The 22,066-nt window shown below is 37.6% G+C and overlaps 1 protein-coding gene across 1 annotated transcript; it reads left to right on the forward strand.

Moving 5' to 3' along the window:
• The first annotated feature begins 81 nt into the window (after nucleotides 1-81).
• CLEC4A (C-type lectin domain family 4 member A) lies at nucleotides 82-21,811 on the forward strand. Its single transcript, XM_028532972.2, has 6 exons — nucleotides 82-1,787; nucleotides 6,198-6,314; nucleotides 8,102-8,203; nucleotides 16,200-16,351; nucleotides 17,375-17,490; nucleotides 18,491-21,811. The coding sequence occupies exons 1-6, from the start codon at nucleotides 1,706-1,708 to the stop codon at nucleotides 18,633-18,635; spliced, it is 714 nt and encodes a 237-aa protein (XP_028388773.1). The 5' UTR covers nucleotides 82-1,705; the 3' UTR covers nucleotides 18,636-21,811.
• Nucleotides 21,812-22,066: the final 255 nt, after the last annotated feature.

Genomic DNA, 22,066 nt, shown 5'->3' on the forward strand with positions numbered 1-22,066 from the left:
CTCTGGTTATATTTTTGCTTGCTTGTTTTGTTGATTAGGTCCTGCTTATAGGTGAGATCATATGGTATTTGTCTTTCATCTCCTGGCTTATTTCACTTAGCATAATACTCTCCAGTTCCAATAGTAGGGACCTGGACTAGGGAGTCAGAGCCCAATCAGGAGAGAAAGACTTCTTAGTTAGGGAAGAAATGGCAGCAAGAGTAGAAGATTGGTTATATCCAGGAGGTTGATCAAATAAGGAAGTAAATTCAAGATAATGGAAGTAGATTTTTTTAAACCCTCACTGGAGGACATTTTTCATTGCTTTTAGAGAGAGAGAAAAGCATCAATGTGAGAAGCATAGATTGGTTGCCTTCTCATATGCATGCTTCTGGACAGGGTTCAAAACCAGACCTGAGTATGTGACCTGACCAGGAATCGAACCTACAACCTTTTGGTCTACAGGATGACACTCCCACCAATCGAGCCACGCTGGCCAGGTGAATAGAAGCAGATTTCTTACTGTCACAGAAGGGAGTTAGAAATGTGGAAAAAGAGCAAACTGGAACTCTTAGTGCTGGATTAGAATTAAAGGTATTAGTGTGAACTCATATTTTCAATGTTTAGATATAGAAATAAATATACAGGTAAATGTGTGTGTGTGTGTGTGTGTGTTATTGGAGGGGGATGAGTTAAGTGGGAGAGATTACAAGAAAGAGGATCACTTGGGGGCAGCTGAATCAACTGTGAGCAGGGAGCCAGTTTGTGCCAAGATTTCACATAGAGGATTAAATTTTTGGAGTGTTTGTTTCTTGGCCTTTGGGAAAAAGATATATTTAGCACTCAGTTTATCTCCTTTTAAATTGTGATTTCATTAAATTATCTTAACTGTTAAAAAGTAGTTACGTGTAACTGTATAGCCTTTTGTTGTGCTGTTGTGGCAATTAAAGAGATAGGGAAGGATGGAGTAGAGAAGGGCAGCCTACTCCAATAGACGTCCAATAGAGCCGCTTTCAGAAGTTGCTGGAAGTGATGGTAGCAAAATGATTGAAGAGTCATGATGAAGCTAGTTAAGAACAACAGGGAAAAGCAGAGAGCGCTGAGAGGCAGTTTCAGAAGATACATGATCTATGTCTATGGGGCAACTGTAATAGAATAACAATAAAAATTATTAAAAAAGAGAAGATACTTGACCTAAAGTTTCACTTCCCTCATACATTAGAGGATAGTAACTATTCAAAGTGGGAAGCTGACATGAGTTTTACAGCCACAAATGGAGAGACGAATGTAGCTTAAGTGAGTATAAGCCAAGACTGGTTGGTGTACAAATAATTATGTTTGCATGTAGATGCAAATATACATTTTACTATTGTTGGTGAGTTCAAATAACACAGTTCTCAGGAAAGATTTCTCTGTTTCTTTTTTCTATGCCTTCCTATTTCTTTTCCCTACCCTTTGAGTTTCTACTGTATTATCTTTGCTAGCATAAATTTAAAGGCTGTTGTTTTCACTGTGCTGACCCTGGAGAATGGACTTCTGTCTTGAGGTTTTTAGTTCTCCTGAGATGCTTTTCAGAGCTATTTGCATAACTGGGGCCTCTGTTCTCATCCAGTTGCATAATAGGAAGTATGAAAAAAGTTGCTGTAGTGTTTGGTTTCATTTAAAAGGGTTTTAAAGAGGAGATGGAAAGGATTTTTTTTGAGAAGAGCAGAAGGTCTCATCTAATATGGCTTCAGAGATCACTTATGCTGACTTGAAGTTCGAAAATGCATCCAAGTCTTTAGGCACCAAATCAGAGCCTCCTACGGGTAAGAAACTTTTTATTGTGGTCAGAATTGATGAGAGGAAGGATGAAGAGAGAATAGTATAAACAAAGCATAGGTGGTATTAGATGCTGGTTTTCTGACTGGCCACAATTTGGAACTATAGGATTCCAAAAGATTAAATTGCTGGAAAGTAAGTATTAGGGATTGTTCTGTAACAAAACCAAGATGTGAGAAATCCACTATAGTCCTGAGCTAAGGAGAATGCTAATTATGGGAGAAAGTTATCCTCCTGTGTCTTCTGAGGCTCAGTGAGACTGCAGTCAGGATTAATAAAGCCACTAAATTACTCCTGCAGATTGGTGAACTACTGGGCTTTGTTTCTTGACCAGTTAGAGAAGAGCTTGGGTGGAGAGTGTTGTAGGTGTATTTGTTTGTACTGGACTAAAGTGGAACAAAAGATTATTGCAGATAAAACAGTAGAAAATCTTACAAAGAAAGCCCATTATATCTCAAGGGAAATTGCTCTGTAATCAGAAAATCCATTGCATACTGCACCTCTCAGATGGATTCAACTAAGTTTGGGAGTAGATAAAAGGTAATTTGAGTAGCATCTATGGTATCTCAGATATAGAGCAAAAGAGAAGAAAAAAACATGTAGAGTATAAGAAGCTGTGAGAGGGTGGTGATGATTGCTTATGTTTTTCAAAATGCCTCTGTGGAGATATGGAGAGTGCTCTGAAACATTTTTTCCCTTTAAAAATATATATCAATTCCTTATTATGTTAAAATATTCATTGTAAAAGAATTTAAAACTAGAAGTACAGAAAATTTAAAATTTGTTCTTACCATCTACAGATAATGATAACATATTTAAATATATATTCTTCCAGTCAAAAATATACATTTTTATATATGTATTTGTTATCTAAAAATGAGATCATAATATACATTACTGAGAGGCTTTTTTGGTCATTACTTTGAGAAAATCATTTTTAACCATAAAACAGTGACTGAAAGATCTGACCTTATCCTATAGATGTGATGAGGGTCAATTATAAAGATTTATCTGCTATGGCATTATTTAAAGTAGTTAAAATTGGAAACAAAATAGAAACAGATTCATTGATACAGAGAATGAAATGGCAGCTGTCAGGGGTGGGGGGCATTGGGGGGCTGAATGAAATAGGTGCAGGAGTTAAGCAAAAAAAAAAGCTCATAGATGCAGACGACAATATGGTGTTTACTGGAGGGAAAGGGTTGGGTTGGAGGCAAGTAGAAGGGGTTAAAGGAGGGATAAATAGTGACAGTGGTGAACACACAATACAATATACAAATGGTGTATTATAAAAATGTATACTTGAAACCATATAAATTTATTAACCAATGTCACCCCAATAAATTCAATAAAAATAGAAAGTCTGGAAGATTAATGAAATATATAATGAAAGAGTATGCCACAATAATAGTGTCATAGAAGAAAATATGGTATGAAAAATGTTCTTGATATAGCATATAAATAAATGAGAGTTCAAAAAGTAGTATATATGGTGTGTCAATCATGTGGGAAAATGTGCATGTGAATATAAACACTAAAAATTGTTGGAAAGGTATATACCCAAAATATTAACAGTAGTTGTCCTCAATAGTAAGGATTTGTGCTTTTATATATTTTTCAAAGTTTTTACAATGAACATTATTTCTTTCCTATTTTTACATTGCTTCCAATATCAAACTTTTAGTAATAGTATGCCTTCCAAGAAAAGAGAGAAGAGGAAGAAAAGGAGAAAGAGTAAGTAACGGTCAGAATTTACTACTGATAAAACTAATTCAAGACGGTGACATAGGTAAACATGGCTCACCTCTTCACACAACCACATCAAAATTGCAACTGAAATATAGGACAACCATCACTCAGAACCATCAGAAACTGAGTTCTGACAACAATGGAAGTCTGACAACTACAGAATTAAAGAAACCATACCCATCCAGACCGGCAGGAGTGGTGGAGATGCAGAATGGGCTGGTCCCCCATCTACATGTGGTGGGTAAAATTCAAGAGGGATATCTCAGGAGCAAGGAGTCCCAGCTTCACACCAGGCCCCCACCTCAGGGACCCAGTGCCAGTAAGATAAGTCCCCCTAGCTTCTGGCTGCAAAAACGAGTGGGTTTTGAGTTGATGGAAGAAACGTCTAGAGTCCCAAGCAGTTCCACTTAAAGAACCCACATGTGGGCTTACACAGATGCACTTCCTCTGAGCTCCAGAGCTGGAGTTGCAGCTTGAAAGGCACAACTGGCATAAAAGGAGGAACTGAACTGTCTGGCATCAAGGTAGGAGCTGGAGGACATATTGCTCCAGACAGAAAGGTAGGCAGAGGCCATTGTCACTTTTCTAAGCCCTCTCCCCAGGAATCAACAGAGCTGGCAGGGGGGTGCCCTACCTGAGACTCCATTAACCTGTCTAACACTGTTTGCCTCACCCTGGAGACCCCCGGAGACTCCATCCAACCCAAGTTATGGGCCCACCCAAACTGTTAACTATGACTTTTCCATATGAATGGCTTCTTGGCTCATGCTTCACAACTTTCAAAATCCTGTCAAATAACAACAGTTAAGTGGCCTCAGGTCCTGCACTAGCAGCAGCCAGACTAGAGTCATAGCTTAGTGTCTCCTGTGAATCTCCAAGCCCAGCACAAGTAGCAGCCATCTCAGCTTGCTTTATAGCTCACGCAGGTTGGCTCAAGGGAAAACACAGGTGGGGGCTGACCTTGGTCTGCACCACCTGGGAAAGTCCAGGGCCTGCATACCCAGTGGACAGCTACCCACCAGGCCAAAGCACTGCTACCTTCCCCTACATCTGATCCTCCCAGCTGATCCTCCATGGAGAATGGAGACTTAAGGTCAGTGGTCATAGCCTATCTGTGTAGCAACTATATAAATCCCTCCCATTGACCTGGCTACAGCAACCAAGGCTCAACTACAAGAGGAGGGTGTATTCAGCCCACACATAGGGCACACCTGGAGTACCCAGCTTGGGTGATAGGAGAGGCTGTGCCACTGGACCCTACAGAAGACCTACTACATTAAGGCACACTACCAAGATAGGCTGCCAAAATGAGAGACAAAAAAAATATGACCTAAATGAAGGAACAGATCAAAACTCCAGAAAAGAATAAAACAAAAGAGATAAGAAATCTATCAGATGCAGAGTTCAAAACACTGGTTATAGGAGATTTTATATATATATATATATGTATGTATATATACAATATCATATATATCCATATATATATATATATAGATAGATATAAGTTCCCTCAAGGAACTTAGTGAGGACCTCAATGGCATAAAAAATACCCAGTCAGAAATGAAGGATACACTAATTGAAATAAAGAGCAACTTACAGGGAAACAACAGTAGAGAGGATGAAGTTGAGAATCAAATCAAGGATTTGGAACACAAGGAAGCAAAAAACAATCAGAACAACAGGAAGAAAAAAATTAAAAACAAAAAACAAGACAGGGATCATGTAAGCAGCCTCTGGGACAACTTCAAGAGGTCCAACATTTTCATCACAAGGGTGCCAGAAGGAGCAGAAAAAGAGCAAGAAATTGGAAATCTATTTGAAAAAATAATGAAAGAAAACTTCCCTATTTGGTGAAGGAAATAGACATGCAAGCTTAGGGAGCACAGAGAGTCCCAAACAGGATGGATGCAAAGAGTCCCACACTAAGGCACATCATAATTAAAATGCCAAAGATTAAAGATAAAGAGAGAATCTTAAAAGCAGCGAGAGAAATGCAGACAGTTACCTACAAGGGAGTTCTCATAAGACTGTCAGCTGATTTCTCAAAAAAAAATTTGCTAGCTGGAAGAGATTGGTGAGGACTACTCAAAGTCATAAAAAGCAGAGACCTACAGCCAAGACTGCTCTACCCAGCAAAACTATCATTTAGAATCAAAGGGTAGACAAAGAGATTCCCAGGCAAGAAAAAACTAAAGGAGTTTATCATCACCAATTATATGAAATTTTAAAAGGACTTATTTAAGAAAAACAAGATCAAAATTATAATAATAAAATGGCAATAAATACATATTTATCAACAATTGAATCTAAAAAACAACAAGCAAACAAGAAAGACAGAATCATGGACAGAGAGTATTTTGATGGTTGCCAGATGCAGGGGTTAAGGTGGAATGGATGAAGAGGTGAGGGGATTAAGAAGTACAAATAGGCAGTTACAGAATGTGCATGGGGATGCAAAGTACATTATAGGAAATAGTAGCCAAAGAACTTACACACATGATCCATGGATGTGAACAATGCTGTGACAATTGCTTGAGGGAATGGTAGGTGCTGGGTGGAGAGGGGAAAAGAGGGAATAATTGGGACAACTGTAATACCATAATCAAATATAATGAAAAAGGAAAAATAACATTTAATTTCTCCTTTAGCTCCCAAAGAGAAGACCAGCCCTCACAAAAGTAACCCTGGCTTTCCCAAGGTACTCTTCCCCTCATTGCTGATACTTCTGCTGTTATTGGCAATCTCATTTTTTGTTGCTTTCATCAGTAAGTATCCAAATAAAACTATGAGAAATGTCCACTTTACACAAAGAGATGGTGTTCATTGGATTCTAATATTTAACAAAGGGTTTATCCAAAAATCTAGGATGAAAGCCTTCTCTGTGGGGGTGGATATCATTAGTGGGAATCCATAGGAAATGTTTTTTTTTATTTGAAATTAGTTAATTTTCTACAAAAAACAATGAAATCCACTCTATAGACATTGAAGAGTATATGTATGTCCATGTGTTTGTGTTGTGAAGTGAAATCTATAAAGTGTTATGTTTACATTAGTTGTATGAGACAAATTTTTATTTTCTTGGTTTTTATAAGGCCAGGACATTTTGAGTGCACAGGTATATATTTTGGGACAACAGGTGAAAAGGAAACGAGAAGAAATATAACAGAAAGTGTTTCCCATGGAAATTTCACCTTAATTATTTCTGTCCTGTGAAAGATGTGAAATCTAAAAAGCAATTTGGCAAATAGGTAATATCTGCATATATTTGGTTTTAAGAATTATCAAAGCCCTGATGAGGTGGCCCAGCTGTTGGAGTGTCATCCTGTTCACCAAAAGGTTTCAGGTTCAGTTCCCGCTCTGGACACATACCTAGGTTGTGGTTTGGATCCCTGGTCAGGACATATACAGGAGGCAACTGATTGATGTTTCTTTCTTACCTCCATGTTTCTGTTTCTCTCAAAAAAATTTAATAAATATATCCTTGGGTGAGGATTAATAAAAAAGAATTTATCAAATTGTTAAAAGACATAAAAACTAATATATATTGTGTAGATATTTTATTCATTCGTTTGGTCATTCAGTAAGCAATAATGGCCATTGACTCTATGTCAGACACTGTGTCAGACAGAATCCAAGCATTGGTCTCAAGAAGTTCAGAGAATGGTAGCAACTGATCACCTGAACCAGTGGTTACAAGGTTGTATGGTAGTATTGCACAGGCAAGAAGCGCAAGAGGCTGAGATAGGTTTTCTGAAGGAGATGACACAGAGATGCTAGAGAATATGGGAAAAGGTGGGGAAACCTAAGAATAAAAGACTAGAACATATGGTGCTAAGTGAACTGTGAGAAATGAAGTTGTGGGTGGGAGAAAGAAGTGGGCTCAGGTCATGAAAAGTATTGTGTGCAATTCTCAAGAGGGTGAGTTTTTACTCTGAAGGTTATTGTATCAATTATGTCCTGCTGCTTAATAATTATGCCAGTGTAAAACTTAGTGGATGAAAACAGCTATTTTACCCATGATTTTGTGATTTGGCAATCTGGACTAGGCTCAGTGGGCCTGGCTAAAATCAAGAGGTAAGTGGGGAGAGAGCTGAGGTTAACTATTGCAGGAGATAAAAGAGGAAGAAGACTAAGAAGGAGCCCTGGGATATTACTGATGACCATTACAGGGGTGACTTTCCTAGAGTGGTGGAAGCAGAAACCATTTTTTCTCTATTCCTCCTCCTCCAAGTTTAGCCTTCCTGTGGACCATACATTTATATTGGAGAAGAATATGGATAAGTACCTTTGACCCATAATAATGGAACTGCCATGTCTCTTTCAAGTACTGATCTTGTAGCTATACCTGGATAAATCTCTGATTTCAAAATCAGCAGGATTGGGATTACGTTGAATATGGGTTGAAAGGAAATCTTTCCCATAGTCAGGATCTTCCTACTCAAGTAATTGGGCACTTGTAAGTTTTCTTTGTATAAAGAATGCAAGAGAGTAATAATGAAAAGCAAAGTTATCACACTACCAGGAAAGTGAATGTTCTTATTCTCCTTTTCAGTTTTTTTCCAAAAATATGCTCAGCTTCTTAAAGAAAAAAAGACTGCAAAAGAATTTATCCACACAGAATTGGAGTGTATGAAAGAAAATTTAACCATGGAAGGTAAAAATTAATGTTTCTCTAATTTAGTTGTTGACTATATTATGTAAGGATCCCCAATCAATATTTCTGAGAAGAGTCACAAGTAGATTTTACTAACAGGTGGAGTCTCATGATCATTTCAAGCTTTAATTGTAAAAATATATAGGACCTAAATATCTTATATGAATATCTTTAATATATCTGTGCAAAAAATAGTCTTTAATTTTTTTATTTTTTAAGTACAGTCACATTCAATATTATTCTGTATTAGTTTCAGATGTACAGCATAGTGATTAGACAATCGTGTATCAATCCTTTACAGAGTGGTCCCCTCATATTTCCAGGATCCACCTGACCTCATACATAGTTGTTACAATATTATTGACTCTATTCTCTATGCTATAATTTATATCTCTGTGACTATTGTGTAGCTACCAATTTGTACTTTTTAATCTCTTTACCCCTTTCAACCAGCCTCTTAAAGCCCCTTCCCTCTGTCAACTATCAGTCTGCTTTCTGTATCTACGGGTTTGTTTCTATTTTGTTTGCATGTTTATTTTGTCCTTTAGATTATAACCTAAGTGCCCACCAAGAGACAAGTGGACAAATGCATATATGCAATAAAATACTATTTGGCCATTAAAAGAATGAAATATTACTTTTTGAGACAGCATGCATGGACCTAGAGGGTATTATGCTGAGAGAAATAAGTCAGACCGAAAAAGACAAATATTATGTGATTTTACTTATATGAGGTAATTATCTTAATTGTCAAAAAGATTACATTGCTTTTTGATTTCTTGAGTCTTCACTTCTTCCTGAACTTTTTGTGTACCTTCTTGCTCTTTTTCTCACATATCAGTTAAAACTTACTCTCTAATCCTTGCCATTGTGGCTCAGTTGGTTACAGCATGGTCCTGTAAATTGAAAGATTGTGGGTTCAATTCCCAGTCAGGACACATGTCTAGGTTGCAGGTTCTGTCCCAGTCAGAGCACACATGAGAGGTTTCTTTCTCACATCGATGTTTCTCTCCTCTCTCTAAAATCAATAAGTGTGCCCTCTGATGAAGATTAAAAAAATAAAACTTTCTCCAGAGAGATCTAATCTATTTGTGGTTTAAGAAAATATATTGCATATGCATGAAAAATTTCTGGGAGAATACATAAAATGTTCTTACAGGGAGAGAAAGTCTAGTTTGTTTGATGAAGATGATGATGGTGATGATATAAAGATGATGATTTTAATATGAATGTGAATATTTTAAATTAGAAAAATAGAGTATTTTTAAAGAACAATTTTATAATTAGAGCAAAATTGAATAGCGAGTACAGAGAATTCCCATATTACTCCCCTCTCTTAGACATAAAATTTCTTTAATTATTAACATCCTACATTAGTAAAATATATTTCTTACAACAAATGAACCTCTGGTATTGATACATTATCATTAATTAAAGTTCATAGTTTATTCAAATTTTCTTAGTTTTTACCTAATGTTATTTTAAAATTTTTATTTATTTCTAAAAATTAATATACAAATGGGACTTCGTCAAATTAAAAATCTTCTGCATGGCTAAAGAAAACAGCAAAATGAAAAGGGAACCAACCATATGGGAAAATATGTTTGCCAATGATATCTCAGACAAGGGTTTGATCTCCAAAATATAAAAAGAACTCACACGATTCCACTACAGGAAGTCAAACAATCCAATTAAAATATGAGCAAAGGTTTTGACACTGTAATTCCACTGCTGGGATTATACCCTAAGAATCCTGAAACATCAGTCTGAAAGAACCTATGCACCCCAATGTTGGTAGCACCACAATTTACAATAGCCAAGTGCTGGAAGTAACCTAAGTGTCCATCAGTAAATGAGTGGATCAAAAAACTGTGATACATTTACACAATGGAATTCTACGCAGCAGAAAGAAAGAGGGAGCTCCTACTCTTTGCAACAGCATGGATGGAACTGGAGAGTATGATGCTAAGTGAAATAAGCTAGGCGGTGAAAGACAAGTACCATATGATCTCACCTACAAATGGAACCTAATTAACAAAACAAATAAGCAAGCAAAAAAAAATACAACCAAAGACACTGAAATAAAGAACAAACTGACAATGACCAGAGGGAAGGGGGGGAATAATGGGGGAAAGAAAGGAAGGGTCAAGTCAAGGAACATGTATAAAAGACCCATGGACAAGAACAACTTGGGGAAGGATTGAATGTGGAAAGGGAGGTGGGCAGGGCAAGGGAAAGCAATGGCGGAAAATGGGGACAAGTGTAATTGAACAGCAATACAAAAAAATTTTAAAAAGAAAAGAATATTGAGTTGGCCAAAAGGTTTGTTTTCTTTTTAAGTAAAAATAAAAGACACATTTTTCATTTTCAACAATAACTTTATTGAACGACATATCCACCATTTTTCTACTACCTTCTGCCATCTTTCAGACAACTTCATAATTCATTTTCCCAAGACTTTTTATCTTTTTGAGCAAAGACCATTTCCACGTAATTTTTGCAGTCTTCCAGAGAATGGAAATATTTTCTATTAAGAGGATTTTGTAAAGACAGAAGTAAATGGAAATCTGAAGGTGCAATGTCTGATGAATAAGGCGGATGCAGTAGAACTTCCTAGCCAAGCTTTAACAGTTTTTGTCTGTCATCAAAGAAACATGCAGTCTTGCATTATTTTGATGGAAGATTATGTGTTTTCTATTAACTAATTCTGGACGCTTTTTGTCAAGTGTTGCTTTCTTGTTGGTCTAATTGGGAGCAGTACTTGTTGGAATTAACTGATTGGCTTTCTGGAAGGAGCTCATAATAGAAGACTCCCTTCTAATCCCACCATATACACAACATTGCCTTCTTTGGATAAAGAATGGCCTTTGGTGTGGTTGATGGTGGTTCATTTTGCTTGCCCCATGATTATTGTAAAGTATCCACTTTATTGTAAAGTATCTACTTTTCATTGCCCATCACAATTTGTTTTTAAAACAGAATATTTTCATTATGTTTAAGTAGAGAATAGCATGCGAAAATATGGTCAAGGTTTTTTTTTTGCTTAACTTACATGGAACCCAAACGTCAGAGAGATTAACACAACCAAGCTGGTGCAAATGATTTTCAATCCTTGATTTGGATATTTTGAGTATGTTGGCTCTCTCCTATGTGGTATAACATTTATAGTTCTCAATTAGTGCCTCTATTTGATCACTATCAATTTCAACTGATCTACCATGGAGCATCGTTCAGTGAGAGATCTCTAGCATGAAACTTCACAAACCACTTTTGACACATTAGATCAGTCACAGCACCTTCTCTGTAGATTGCACAAATCTTCTTTTGCATTTCAGTTGCATTTTTACGTTTCTTGAAGTAATAAAGCACAATATGCTGAAAATGTCACATATTTTTCCATCTTAGATATTAAAATGGCTACACAAAAATTCACCAGTTTTAATAATTTAAAAAAATGCATGCTGATATGCCAACTGTCACAATACACTCTAGCAAAATTGTTTTAAATGAAAGTAAAGACAACTAAACACTACTAGTGTCATCTTACAGAAAAAACCCAAATGAACTTCTTGCCCAACCCAATGTTTTATTGTTTATGTCATTACAGTTGTTCCAATTTTCCCCCCTTGCCCCCTCCACCCATCCAGTCCCCCACTCCCACAGTCAATCCCCTCACTGTTGTCCATGTCCCTGGGTCACACATATATATCCTCTGACTAATCCCTTCACCTTCTTTCAACCCTAATGGTTTTTGGTTGTTGTTGCTGTTCTAGGATTCCATCAAGGATGCTTCATTACATTTATTTTTTATGTCTCTTTAGGCTCCTCTTGGCTGTGATTGTTACTCAGATGTTTCTTGTTTTTGATGACTTTGACAGCTTTGAGGAATATTGGCCAAGTATATTGTAGGATGCCCCTTTTTTGGAAATTGTTTAGTATTTTTCCTATAATTAGACTGGGGCTCATTGGTTTTTGAGAGGGAGATCACAGACACAAAATACCACTTTCATAACATCATATCAAGAATATTATATTATAAAAATGATTTTTTGACAGTTGATGTTGACATCGATCACCTGCCTGAGGTAGGAGAGAAAGAGAAGGAGAGAAATGTCAATGTGTGGTTGCCTTTTGCATGCCCCCCCCACCAGGGACCTGGCCTGCAACCCAGGCATGTGCCTTGGCCAGGAATCAAACAGTAACCTTTTGGTTCACAGGCTGGTGCTCAATCCACTGAGCCACACCAGCCAGAACAAAAAAGAAACTGAGGTGGTTTAAACAACAGACACTTATCTTCTCACAGGTCTGCAGGCTTGGAGTCTAAGATCAACTTTCCAGCGGGATTGGTTTCTGTTGAGGCCTCTCTTTCTGGCTTATTGATGGCTACCTTCTCATGTCCTTGCAAAGCCTTTTCTTTGCACACAGAAGTAGAGAGAGACAGACAGAGACAGAGAAAACAGAAAGAGATATATATCTGGTGTCTCTTCTTATAAAAACACTAGCTCTACTGGATTAGCATTCCATCTCTTGACCTCATTTAATCTTAATTATCTTCTTAAAGACCTGGTTACATTGGAGGTTAGAGCTTTAACATGCAAATTTTAGGGGGACACAATTTAATTAATAATATTCAACCCAAAAGTCATATTCTTGGTAAAGTAGTTTTGGTTGTAGGTCCTTGTTTTTCATCACTTTGAACATTTTATGTCAATCCCTTCTGGCCTGAAATATTTCTGTTGAGAGATCAGCTGACAGTCTCATGGGGCTCCCTTTTAACTGATTACCTGCTTTTTTTCTTGCTGCTTTTTAAGATTTCTTTTTGCCTTTAACCTTTGCCATTTTAATTATGATGTGTCTTGGTGTGGACCTCTTTGTGTTCATCATGTTTGGGACTCTGTGCTTCCTGTACTTATGTGTCTTTTTTCTTCACTAGATTAGGGAAATTTTTGGTCATTCTTTCTTCAAATAGATTTTGGACCCCGTGATCTCTCTATTTTTCTTCTTGTACCCCTCTAATATGGATGTTGTTATGTTTCTTGTTGCCCCGAATTTCTCTTAACCTGTCATTGTTCTTCTTAATTTTTTTCTTTTTTTAAAATTTTATTTTAATCATTGATTTTTTTTCTTTTTGCAGTTCTGACTGTGTGTCTTTTTCCATCTTGTCTTCCAAATTGCTGATTTGACCCTCTGTTTTGTCCAGCCTGCTTTTTATTACTTCCAGTGTATTCTTGATGTCAGCTGTGGTATTCTTCATTTCCAACTGGTTCTTTTTCATGGTTTCTATGTCCTTTTTCATGCAGTTATAGTTCTCACTAAGTTCCTTGAACATCCTTACCACCATTACTTTGAACTCTATATCTGATAGATTGCTTGCCTCTATTTTATTTAGCTCTTTTTCTGGAGAGTCTTCCAGTTCTTTTGTTTTGGGCCTATTTTTTTGTCTCCCCATTTTGGGTATCTTTTTCTATTTATGTATTAGATAGATCTGCTATGACTCTCAGTTTTCATGTGGTAGCCTTATGTAGTAGGTATCCTGTGGGGCCCAGTGGTGTGATCTCTTTGGTCTCCTGCACTGGGTGCTTTTGGAATATCCCTTGTTTGGGTTTTGTGGGTCTCCCTGTTATACTTCACTCTTGATTGCTGTTGGCCCATTTGTATGTGGGATGGACCCTCAGGCTTTCTGACTATGAAGCTCAACTCTTATTATGGTGTGTGAGCTGCTGTGCAGGTGTTGACCAAAAAGAAACAAAAAATAAATAACAAATAAAAACAACATAAAATATAAAATTAAAGAGAAAAAGGGGGAAGAATAAGAAAAAAGGGAAAAATAAGGAAAGAAAAGGAAATGAAGAACAAGAAAAGAAAAAAGAATAAGACAAGAAGAAGGGGAAAAAGGGAAGGAAAAACAAAAAAAAGGAAATAAAGAAATGAGAGAAGCAAAAAATTAAAAAGAAAATAATAGTATTCTCCTCAGCAGAGTTTAATGCCTGCTGTGAGCTATCTTTGGATATGCTGTTTGTGAAGTTTGTTGGGTCTTGCTCTGATGCTGGCCACTTGGTGTATTGGTTCTGGGCTCTTTGGGAGGGACTCTGACACAGGTTAATGTCAGATGCTGCCTGGCCCTAGGCCACCTGCCTGAAACTATAAGCAATCCACAGTTTGTCCATGCCTTTGTTAGACCTGTTAGGCAGGAAAAATTCTTCAAGGTCTGCTTTTACCAGTACCGGGCCCAGAGGCAGCCAGCAAACATCCCAATGCATCCCAGGATATGTCTCTCTTCGTGCTTCCACCCACCAGCTGCCTGCCAGACTCAGTCACTGAAAGAGCCTCTGGTGGAATCCAGAGGACGAGTCTAGTGGATCTCCTGTGATAGGAGATGCTGTTCAGCCTTCAGGGAAGGTGGTGGGTGTGATACCGCATTCCAGAACCACACAACTGACTTTGGTTTCCATGTGGTTTGCCTTGGTCCTTAATTTAATTTAATTAGTTTATTTTTTCTATTAGTATTATTTTTTTCCCCAAAATCCTTACCTAAAAACAGGCAGGCAAAAGAAAAAGGAAATAAATGAGGGAAAACAAAAATTATTGGAGACTCCATGGGATCAGGTGGGAAGGGAGAGGAGCATGGAGCTGAGGCTCCAAGCCTCAGCCGAGAAAGATCTCACTCTCCCAAACTGCCCTCTTTGTGGGGAGAGAAAATCAGGCAATATAACTCCCATGTCCAGCCTCCATCTGGTAAAGAGGGTAGCTACACAGTGGTCTGAGAGACAGAAGGGCTGAAGGAGGTGCAGAGGTAGAAGGGGTCACAGGAATTTGTCAGCCATGGGCTTTGTAGAGGGGAATGCCCTATCTGTCTTGGGAAGTGGCCTCAAAGATGATAAAATCTTTCTGGATATGGTCACCCAGTTTCAAGATGGTTGCCACTTTCCTCCAGCAGTAGCAGTCATGGGTTCTGACCACAAAATGAGCACAGTGTTATCAGAGTGCTGCTTGTAACCCTCCATCACTAGTTAGTGGGCACTGCAGATCATGTCAGTTGTTGATTGCAGGACATGTCAATGTTGTTGGCTGTGCTGAACTGGACCACCATGTCATTGAAAAATAGGTAGCTAGCCCTATGTGGGCTCATACTCCCAGCCTGTTGTGTGTTGTGTCTTTGGGGGAAGACTAGAGCAGGTCATGTAGGGGCCCATCCCCAGAGGCACTTCTTGCTTACAGTCAATTGTCTGGATCTGCAAGTGTACAGATGGAGGGAAGAGGCCCTCATGCATGCAGACGATTTTGTCATCAATGACGGCTGACAGGCTGAGGTGGTCAAAGGTCTTAGGGCAGCAGTGCCACAGTCACCAGGCCATATTTATGCAGTCACTCACCAGAGAAGCCTTATACCTGGGCGGTCTGATAGCTGTCGTGGTTGCTCCAGATCAGGGTGATTCTGTCAGGATAGTGAACCTTAAGTGCCAGCAGCAGGATGAATGTTTCAACGCTGTAGAAACCACAGTCCACAAAGTCCCTCATGAAGAGGTAGGCGGTCTCAGGGACATCACCACCCACTCTGAACAGCTGTTTGAGGTCATAGAATTGTCTGTTAACATTGCTGCATACTGTGACTGGCACGTCCACCCTCTGCACGTTGCTTTCCTCTGCCAAGATCTCTCTGGTCTTAGCACACAGGACCTTGACTTCGCTTTCCTCAAAGAGTTTGCAGTGTCACAGCTGCTCAATATGCTGGTCCAGGTCGCTGATCTCTGCTATGCAACCCCTGCCCACACCCCCACCACACCCGACTGTGAGGGTCAGAGCAAGTGTTAGGGCAGCACTGCACAGGGGTCTCTGGCGCTGTGACTATGGCTCGGGCTCTTGGGCTTCCTGCCTTCCTCCTTCCCTCTGGTTTGGGCTGCTGCCTCCACCGCTTCTTCCTCAGTCCTTAATTTTAATACACACTTTGAAAATTACTTTTCTTATATTGCACCTACATGGTCTTCTGTCACTATAGAGAAATACTGGAGCTGCTGTCCAAAGAAATGGAAGTCATTTAGGTCGAATTGCTACTTTATTTCTACTGCAAACAAAAATTGGATGGAGAGTGAAAAGAACTGCTTAAGAATGAAGGCTCACCTGCTGGTGATCAACACCAAGGAAGAGCAGGTACGTTCCAATAGATAATGTGTCAAAAACCCAGCCTGGATTTTGTACACCTCTCTTGGCAAAGGAGGAGGTTCTCATTGCTTTCATATATTTGTCTGTGGCAAAGGCATTCAATAGACTAGGAAAGGCTTCTTAAGTCATTCTACACCTTTTTTTCTGCTTCCATAAAACTAAACTCTCCCAAAATAAATGGAGACATATAATATGTGGGGTATGAGTGGAAGGATGAAAATATTTTAGCCTGAAAAATATCAGTTTATTATTTAAATATGTAAATATTTTATAAATCATTAACTAACAGAGAAGTGGCATTAAGTCAAATAGGGAAATAAAATTAAAAAATGTGAGGTTGTGAAAGGAAAATGATCTAATCTGCAAAGGTTTACTCTTGTCTAACTCAAAAGAGTTCCCTCTCTTAATGAAGCAAAGAGAGGAATGAGTCTGAGGTGAAAATTCATTATGATCATGATAGAAATTGAACATTGCTATGTTCCGAGTATTTGTCCTCTCCAAATTTGTGTGTGGAAATTCTAACTCTCAAAGGTGATAGCATCAGGAATTGGGATCTTTGGGAGGTGCTTAGGTCATTAGTGTGGAGCCCTCATAAATCTGATTAATGTTCTTATAAAAGAGACTCCAAACAGCTACCTCACCTTCCACCATGTGAGGACACAGCCAGAAGGTGCAAACTATGAATTAGGAAGAGGGATTTACCCAACCATGTGAGTACCTCAATCTGGAATTCCAGCCCCCAGAACTGTGAGAAATATACTGCTATTGTAAGCTACCTTGTCTGTGATATTCTGTTATAGCAGACTGAATAGACTAAGACAGACATCAGGCTCACGAGTGATGTCAATGATCCTATACTGTGCAGCCAGAGAAGGCCTACACTCCTGGACAGGGCTCCCATGTGGCTTTTGCTGGATCATCTCTCCTTTCCTTCTGTTCTCCCCAAGGCTGTAAGAAACTCAATTCAACCTGAATACTTGTAAGCCATAGCTCTTCTCTTTTCTCTCTCAGAATTTTATCACTCAGGACCTGGATAGAAAGTTTGCTTATTATGTGGGGCTGTCAGACCCAGAGGGGAAAAGAGCCTGGCAATGGGTTGATGGGACACCATACAATAAGAGCGCCACGTGAGTATAGTACTAGATAAAGGAACCCCAAGTCCTGGATCTTCATGCATGTTAGGGTGTCCAAACTATCAGATATTAAAATAAAATGTCTCACCCTTCTGTTAACTCTTGGGCACTAAGTTAAATAATTTCACTTATTATCTCATTTAATAATCACAAGAACTCTATGAAGTACACATTATTATCTTTCTCACTGTAGAGCTGAGGAATCTAAGTTTAGAGTTTAGATAACTCAGCGTATGTTATCCAGCAGTGGTGACAATGGTTTTTAAAGCCAGGTCTATTTTACACAAAAGTCTGTGCTTTTAAACACATGTTTATGTCTCTAAACAAACACAGAGTCATGTCAATTAAGATCATAACCAATTGTTAATATTTATTATCTCAGAAAGCAAATGAACTAAATTCTGATAGTTTTGTAATATCCCATATTTTATATAGTCTTTTAAAACTCTAAAGTACTTTAGTACATTTTAGTATGTCACTATTTTTGATTCTTATATGTGAAATATACAGGTATGTCACTCTATTCTTTATTTTTAGATATGTAAATGAGGTAAATGAAATGACTTGACCAAGATAACAGGCATAGCAGCAGATTCATAGATTCTTAATTATTGGATACTTCTTTAGACTCCAAAAGCAGTACATTACAAAAACTGCAGTGAGACTTGGGACCAGGGTAAACCTTTTCATTCATTAAGGGAGCCCATGGACTGACAGTCCCCTGGAATGGGGCATGGACAAATAGAGCGGAGGCTCCAGAATACCTGCTTGGAAAGTGTTTAATGCAATCAGATGACTGAGTGATGTAGGCACAGTTTTCAAGGGAAATGCCAGAGACACAGATGGAGACAAAAACTGCATGATAAAGTGGGGGAGAGATGATTGGGCATGTCTGCCTTGCATTCCACGCAGTACAACCCCTGCACCCTCTTCTCACTGACTCTAACCTTCTCATTATTTGAAGACACATTCCCATCTTTTTTTCCTCTTTCAGATTCTGGCATCCAGGTGAACCCAGTGATCCCCATGAACGTTGTGTTATACTGAATGCACCTCAGCCACGCCCATGGGGCTGGAATGATGTCCCCTGTAATGGCCCTCACTCATCAATTTGCAAGATGGTGAAAATCCACTTATGAATGGAACACTCTCCATGAACATGTGATTGAATTGACATCCCCCATTGAAGAGATAGTTAATTTGCTTTTTTAAATTCATGTGATTCTAAGTGATTCCAGAGAATTTTCCAGTAGGCTGTCACCTATTCAACTTATGTAAAATCAGTGTACATATTCTTTCATTTATTCCTTCATACAATGAACACCTATTGAGCATTTTCCATGGGCAGACAGTGTACTGGAGAGCCTATCTGCAGAAAAACAGAGAGAGCATGAGCCTTCTCTCCTGATTTTTGTCTAATTGCTAAGGGGTTAGATGCCGATGTAGTAATATGATGTGGTTCTTCCATCTATCTGGAATTATCTCTTTATAGGTTGGTCAAAGGCAAAATAATACCAACCATTGCATTCCAGTTCCCTCAGAGAGATTCATTATTTTCACTCAAAACATATTATTTATCATTTGGAATATATGTACAACAATGGAAAATAAGTTCCAGCTTTGGCCCAGTTAACATTCTCTGTTTGGTCTTGGACTGTCATTCAATATCAGAATACAGGCATAGGATTATCAGTGATTGAGCATTGGCTATTTAGAATTAGGGAATTAAAAGTTATTACTGATATAAAAAGAATATAAATGGTCCCACTTTAAAATGGAGTCAGAGCTGCCATCCCAAAGCCTTGGAATGTTAAAACTTGGCAAAATAACCTTTGGAGTGGACCTAAAGCAGCATTATATCCTAAATCCTTGGCAAAGATAACAACAACAACAACAACAACAACAACAAAGCTATTATAACTTCCTGACTGAAAATGAGATACCTTCTTTAGAATCAGTATTATTATGTAGTCTGTCTGCACCTCTAGAAATCCCTTCTGTCTATTTATATAATTGTTCACCTTACCTTTCTCAAATACCCCTTACCATCAATTCCTAGTTGGAACACTAAGTTTCTGCCTGAATCAGCACTTCCAGAATAGCTTTTGGATCTTAAAAAAATGTTTGTTGATTCTCACTTTGGTCTTTTATTTTTAGGTTAACACTGGTAGTTGACATAGATTTAATTTCATCAGATATTCTGATACATTTTTTCTTTAAGCATTTTAATTTCTATGTGTGGACTGCTACTCAAAATGGCCCCTGGCATATTTATACCCCCCTTTTACTACAGTTCATATACATTATTTCCTTCCTATAATATAAAATATATGATATTTATAATAAAGTCTGTATTCATTCCTTTAGTATAGTCATTGTAATAGATTGTGGTAAAGCTGATTTTCACCTTGGCTATCCCACCGTGGCCTAAAATTATACCTTGATTTTCTTGATTTAACTGAGTAATTATATTTACCATCATTTCTTGACTATATGTAATGTTGAGTTATCTTTATACTGGTCTGATTTTATACATTATATGCAGAATATACCAGTTTACTTCCACATCACAATTCTGGGAAAATTTTGGGGAAACTTTATTTACAATGAGCTTTCCTCATTATTATTTTAATAACATGGGGACAGAATGTAGGGAGGGCAGAAAGAACCACTTTACCTAAACCTTTGATTATCAGCATAGAAGGTGTGCTTGAATAGGAGTGAAATGGAGGATGATAATATTGTTTAGTGCTGGAACTTTTCTCCTTCCTCCACTTTACATTGCATGAATGTGGTTCAGAGCCTATTTCTTTAATTTTTCCTAGACACTATTAAATCAACATTGTGTATAATAGCTTCTATGTAAAATTTGTGTTAAAGAGGGAGTTTAAATGAAGAAGTATCTAGCTGAGTCCTAGAAAATGGGTATAATTGTGAAAAATAACACAATTATTTATAGCTACTAAGTTGTGGGGTAATTTGTTATTCAGCAATCTATAACTGAGACAACTTTAAATTATATTACAGTTTTGAACCAAGATTCTGCAAAATTATGAAACATACTCAATCACACTGCTGCCTCTAAAAAGATTAGTAACAATTTAATGAGAGTAGATTAATTGTACTAGCGATAAATAAAATGCAATATTAAAATGTTCAGTGTTTATATCATTTAATTCCTGTTATTGTATAGTGGGTTTGTTTTGTTATATTACATCATAGGTTTGTCATTCTTAAATATATCTTCAATAGTAAATGCGCATATAATAATTTTTCTACTATTAAGGATGTGCAATCAAAAATTGTTTTAATATCACTATTCTAGAAAAATTCACAAGTAAGTAAGTAAATAAATAAATCTATCAATGCTTCAAGCTCTTTTGGTCAAAGTACCACTTGGTAAATGAACCAGGAGGCAGAAACTCAGTGGACTGTCCAGTACTGGGAAAAAATACTTTTGCCCATTGGGATTGGAAATAATTAACCTTGATGATATCTCTAAAGGTTGGATTCTTTTGGCACCTGACAATACTTCTAGGCCTGTATAAGTTAATTTTCATTAGATGATCTTAATACCAAAACAGGAATTAATAGTTCTGTCTTTGCTAACGTGAAAATCATCAATGGTTAGCACTTTGTCAAATATAAATTTTATGACTCCAGGATAGAAGAAATAATGTGAAAATTCAACTGTTAAACCAAATGTGTAGTATAAAGATTTGATTAATCATATTCTGTCCACAAAATGAAATACTCTGCATTAGTTAAATTGTTGCAAATGGGATTTTATAATTAGGTGTTTGACACATACTTGTTGGGCTATTTATCCTGTTTTCCTTCAAGCAAAACTTCAGTGTTGTTTAGAGAGTCACAAGCTTCTCAAGTACCTTGGGATGCTAACCAACTTCATAATCAGCTCCATGGGTTCATACCAATTAATCCAAGGTAATCAAAATAGCCACCTAGTAGTTGGTTTAGCCATAGGCACAAATTGCAAGTTATTCCCATGAACTGCCTCTGTTTTTTCTCAGAGGAATTATGGAACTAAATCTCCCTCTCTCAAATAGTATGAATAAAGAACTATGTAGTTCTTATTGCTGATAGTCATGCTATGATCATGATGGGAACTAGCCTTAGGAAGACAGGAACACCGTCCATATCATTTGTAGCTTGATAGCTCATTTCTTTTCATTGCAGGAGATATCTTAGTATATGAATATACTATAGTTTATCGATTCACCTATTACAGGACATCTTGGTTGTTTCCAGTTTTTGGAAATTATGAATAAAGCTGATATAAGAATTTATGTGCAAATTTTTGTGTACATGTTTTTAGCTCATTTGGTAAACACCCTAGAACATGATTGCTGGATTGTATAGTTAGTAAGTCTATGTTCAGCTTTGTAAGAAACTGTCAAACTGTCGTTCAGTGTGGCTACATTAGTTTTCATTCCCACCAGTTATGAGTGACACATTATTTCTCCATATCTTCACCAGATTTTCACAGAGTCAGGGTTTTTTTTTTAAGCCATTCTAATAGGGATTTAATAGTGGTATTTTGTTGTTTTAA

This window comes from Phyllostomus discolor, chromosome 2 (assembly GCF_004126475.2).
Source record: "Phyllostomus discolor isolate MPI-MPIP mPhyDis1 chromosome 2, mPhyDis1.pri.v3, whole genome shotgun sequence".
NCBI classification, from domain to species: domain Eukaryota; kingdom Metazoa; phylum Chordata; class Mammalia; order Chiroptera; family Phyllostomidae; genus Phyllostomus; species Phyllostomus discolor.